This window comes from Lissotriton vulgaris, chromosome 11 (genome assembly GCF_964263255.1).
Source record: "Lissotriton vulgaris chromosome 11, aLisVul1.2, whole genome shotgun sequence".
Lineage (NCBI taxonomy): Eukaryota > Metazoa > Chordata > Amphibia > Caudata > Salamandridae > Lissotriton > Lissotriton vulgaris.
Window position 1 is genome coordinate 853135725 of NC_141699.1, and position 5052 is coordinate 853140776.

Consider the following 5052-nt stretch of genomic DNA (forward strand, 5'->3'; position numbering starts at 1 on the left):
TACACCTTTCTGTAGGGAGGGGTTAACACTAGGGAGGTGTAATACTACTCTACTTTAGCCAATGGAATCATTGCAGGTAATGTCCCCCCCCCTAACTATCTGTTTAAGTAGCAGGGCATCTTCCCACTAGCATCCTGTGCTTGAGCTCCGCTGAGTACAGGTGGATATTGGTGGTCAAGATTGTTTATTGCTAGCCAGATAACTTTCTTCTTTAAAACCTTTGGAATGGATACTCCTCTGAGGTAAGTCTATGTGCATGGGCTGCTTTTGCAAAGATTTATATTTGACTATATTGAATTTGTGTTTTATTTTGTTTTGCTACATTTAACCTGGAAACTGGTACAGCTGTCCAAGTGTTTCAAATTGCATGTCTACTGTATTCCTAATATGTACAAACTGGCGAAAAAGAACTGCACTGAATACAACCTCTTGCTTCAAAGGTCATGTGTGTTTGCAGGTGGCTCCTTGACCTAAATGAGCCTACCTTTCCTTCAGCCTGGTGCAAACTGCCTGTCATGTTAGGTCCTGAAACCCTGAGCTGAAGGATTAGGATAAGGTCACACTTGATGCTTATAATGACATAGCCATCAGAGAGCCAGATCATATCCAAAGTTCAACCTGCCTGTCAACAATAAAATGTTTTACAGATATATGGTTTTCCTTAATTCTTTTTATATCTCTTTCATTATTTCTATGTGTTTATACATAGTCTTTTACTTTTAATTGCAGTATATTTAATGTCATTCTGCTTAAAAAAATTGCTATTCTAAATGTGCAACTTTTTTTTTTCCTCCTAGCAAAGTCAATCGCATTCCTCTTGTTTGCGTGAAGTGTTTTAAAAACAGTTTGCAGTTGCCACTTCACTTGTCTAGAGTTTGCATGAAGCAAAGCACTCCTGAAGAGATTAGAAAAACAGTCAAAGAAGCTAGATCATCCACGATTGACCATCTTGCGAAGGGAAGGATCTACAATTATAAAAATCTCAAGCTTCTTATCAATGAAGAGGCCCAGATACCTTTTATAAAAATGTTGGAAACAAATGGTTGTTTCGTTGTTGGAAAGCCTGTTGATCCAGTTGTTATGTAAGTAAACAATCTTTCGGTAATTATTGTTAGTTTGCTATAATTGTTAGCTCTTTATACATTATCAATTGTTATATATCCTCTATTTCACTAACAGATGATTTTAATTTGGGGGGGTCTCCATTCTATCCATGCATATTGTTGCAACCGTGTAAGGAAACCTGTGTTTTTTATTACCTTGTATATTTGTCCACTCCATTTTTAAGGCTCAAATATAACCCTTTCTTTTAAGACTTCCTGTGACATCAGAAGAAGAAATGGATGCTGACCTTCAGATAGACGAGGAAGAAGGAACTGAGAAAGAATCTGAATTATATCAACCGTAAGTTTAAATAACCACTATCTGTTTGCATTACCTGCATCTTGGTTAACTATTTAATCTTAAACTGTTTGTTTTCTAAAACGTTTCACCATTCAATTCAACAGCCCAAAAGGAAAATCATGGCAGACATCCATACGCAAGAAGCTTAGTGACATGGGACTTTACCGGAAGCATTCCTTGGATTGCCAACTTTTAGTTGGTTTGCGGAACTATTTGAAAGAGGATCTCTCCGTCTGCAACTTCAAGCAAGAGGTAATATAAAAAGGCTCTTAGTATTATAGCTTTTTCTACTGCGAATACTATTAATCATGATTTTCAGCAAATTATATAATAACCTATCTGTATTTTTTTAATTAAAGCTGGAAAATGTAGCAAGATTCCTATTTTTCTACAATCCAGAAGAACCAACTACGGATTTCATTAAGAACATCCCTCGGGCACGCGAGTTTTTCAATCAGCTAAAAACATCAGGCCTGGCCCAGCAGACAATTGTCAACTACATGAAAAATCTAAAGTGTTTTGTCCATTACCTTTCTGTTGCTACAGATTTAAGAGAGAGTGAACTTGACCTATATCCAGCCGCTCAGCATTTTCTTTGCGTAATGAAAGATATGCAGAAAAAAATTAGTAGAGGCATTTCTAAAGAAGTAACGCACAGAAGGTAAAAGTTTATGATTTGTTAAGTACAACAGCCATCAGATGAAAATAAACAGTAACATTTCCTATAACTGTAGATTCAAATTTTCTCTCTGACACTTATCATGACTTTCCACATATGTCTTAGGTACATGGAGTTTACTGCAGAAAAAATAACTCCTGGAAACTGCTTACGTATCTTGGTGAAAGCAAAGGAGGAATTCCTTGAAGTCATCGAAAAACTCGCCAACAAGCAGAAATTCTCTATGCAGGATACAATACTGGTTTTATACTACTTAGAGGCACTATTGCTCCTAAAACATGTACAAAGACCTGGTGTTGTGAAGAATTTTCAGGTATGGTAACAAAATAAAAACAATTACTAGGATCCATCAACGTAGCATCAGAGCCTGCCTTCCTTCCTCTGCATGACCATGCTCAATGGTTAATTTTTGTATCTCTTAAAAGAAGGACTTTTAAAGAATTATAAACACTATGTAATTATTGTAAATATCTCACAATTAAGCAGGTTAAATAATGGGAAGAACGAAGATCATACCATGATGAGGACGGCAACTATTATGCAATTGTTGCAGTCAAAGAACACAAGACGGCAGCTCAGCAGATTGCATCATTTTGTTTAAGCCGTGAAGAACAGGTGTGTATAGACAGTTCAATTCGTATTGACCTTTAAAAATGCATCTGTGACTGAAGTATTCACAATCTGTAATATTTTAATGTGAATTCATATTAGTTTCTCTCTTTACTTGCAGTGGTTTGAGCAATATCTCACAACGATCAGGCCTGATATGTTAAGGAAGAGGAAGACTGCTTCAACAGATACATTTTTCATATCTTCCACTGGAGGAGCAATATATAATCCATCTAATGATCTCCACCGATTTCATGAAAGGTATTATTGCAGTGATGGCTGTATACTTTTAAGTTCATATGCTCCGAATGGCTGATGTTTGTCTATAAGTTGAATAGGGATTGTGGTTAATTTGGCATCCAAATAGATGGCTTTAGTATTACCTCTGTAAAAAATGGTATCAGCTCACGAGCCAAATAAATCCTTGAAATAAATATGCATAGAAAGTCGAACAGGTGTCGTATGTAAATAATTCTTACAGATACGGTGTCCCTTCAATCACAAGCCAGCAAGCGAGACGTGTTTTCGAGACAGCAACAAAAAAAGACTGCTCTGACGCGGAAAAAAGCCTTGTGGCTGATTATATGGCGCATTCTACATCGACTGCAGGAAAGCACTACAGAATGATGAGGGCAGAAAATATCTGTGCTGCAGCAAAACTGCTGAATAAGCTTACACAGGAAACACCACGGTGAGAAAACAATCATTGCTTTTGGTCTCTCTTTGACTTATAGAAAACACAGTTGCAATACTATAATCATTAGACTTCAATGACAAATAATTGTTATAATTAGACCTTTATTTCAAACAATAACTAGCCATTAATACGGTTTGTGTTCATTTACAGAGACTTGAAACAAAAGTCTAATGTGCATTTTGCAGCCCTCCCTAAAGAGCAACATCAAAGGTATGCAATGTAATATGTTTTCTTTTGTTTATTAAATATAATTCTCTATGTCATAAATGTATGAACACTTTGTAGATTAGGTTTTACTTTTTCTGTTCTTTAATTTACATATATATTCTGTAAGATGCTGTTTCAGAATTCAGTTACTAAAATGTAACCCCTTCGCTGCGGCGGCTATTCCGCCGCAGCGCTAAGGGGGTGGGGTGGTCGCGCGGCGGTCCAGTGCTTGTGACGGAACCGCTCCGTCATGGCTCGCGGGTGAGCTGTGCTTGTGACGGAACGGTTCCGTCACAAACGCGGCCGCTCAATGGAACGCGCCGCGCAGGCGCAAAATCAGCGCCGCGCAGGTGCGCCGAGCGGGCTGTGACGGAACCGTTCTGTCACTAGCACAGCTCACCCGAGGCTTGTGACGGAAAGGTTCCGTCACAAGCATGCAAGGGGTTAAAGGTTTTCTTGCATTTTGCAAATCTAAATTAACTAAACCTGCAAATGATCTCTATTGAAATCATTCTCTTTATATTACACAGCACTATTGTGATCTGCTATTGGCATAATTTCAATATTTTTTTTCTGTATATTTAATGGGCACATAAGAGTGAGAAGTTTAATTCCAAAGTTAATGCAGACGATGGGGATGATATGCTTATACACATTGAAAATATGTTTCCAGTAACTCTTAATGGGGAGCCACCCAAAAAAAAAAAAAACTGAAATCTCTGGGATTCACGAACGTCGGGTGTATCTTAACTGGCGTGTTAAGCAGCAACTTATGAGAAAGGAGAAAACCATGAGTAAGTGAATATTCAGATTTGCTGAAATGTATTTACAAATATCCATTGTAGAAAGCATTATTAATTTTATTTTGTTTGTTTAAATCACAGACCATTTTCCACGAAGGCTACCGACCGAAAAGATGGTGAAGAAGTTTTATTCCAAAATGACATGGACGACAAATGTCCCGGAAATACAAGATGTAATAGACAGCTGGAAGCCAATGTCAGAAGCCACATCACCGATGATGGATAAGCACATTCGGTAGAGTGTGCAGCGCCAACGGTGGTGCAGAGTCTCTGTAATTAATCAAGAAAGGACAATGACGGTCATCACAGACCGCATTTTTCAAAAAGGAGAGGTTGTGTGTGACTTTCATGGCAAACTAAGTACTGTGGCTGAAGGACTAAAGAAAATGGAAGAACTTCATAAGAAGGAAATGAATCACTTATTATTTTTTACACATAATGAGGATACATACTGCTTGGATGCCACCATAAGTCCATGTACATGCCACCCTGAAATTGAAACGCCTGGTAGATTGCTATCAACTTCTAAAAAAACAAAGGCAATGTGAAGCCAGTGCTAGAGACAGTTCCCACAGGTGACACATATAGCTATTCTATTTTGTTTGTGGCATTGGAAACGATTATGATCAAATGCGAAATCAAGTATGACTACT

At 37.8% G+C, this 5052-nt stretch overlaps 1 protein-coding gene across 1 annotated transcript; it reads left to right on the forward strand.

Moving 5' to 3' along the window:
* The first annotated feature begins 225 nt into the window (after positions 1-225).
* Positions 226-4625, forward strand: LOC147683586 (uncharacterized). Its single transcript, XM_086942550.1, has 9 exons — positions 226-242; positions 798-1082; positions 1315-1404; positions 1509-1656; positions 1764-2065; positions 2189-2396; positions 2609-2698; positions 2814-2953; positions 4481-4625. Exons 1-9 carry the CDS (start codon positions 226-228, stop codon positions 4623-4625), a joined length of 1425 nt encoding a protein of 474 aa, XP_086798676.1.
* Positions 4626-5052: the final 427 nt, after the last annotated feature.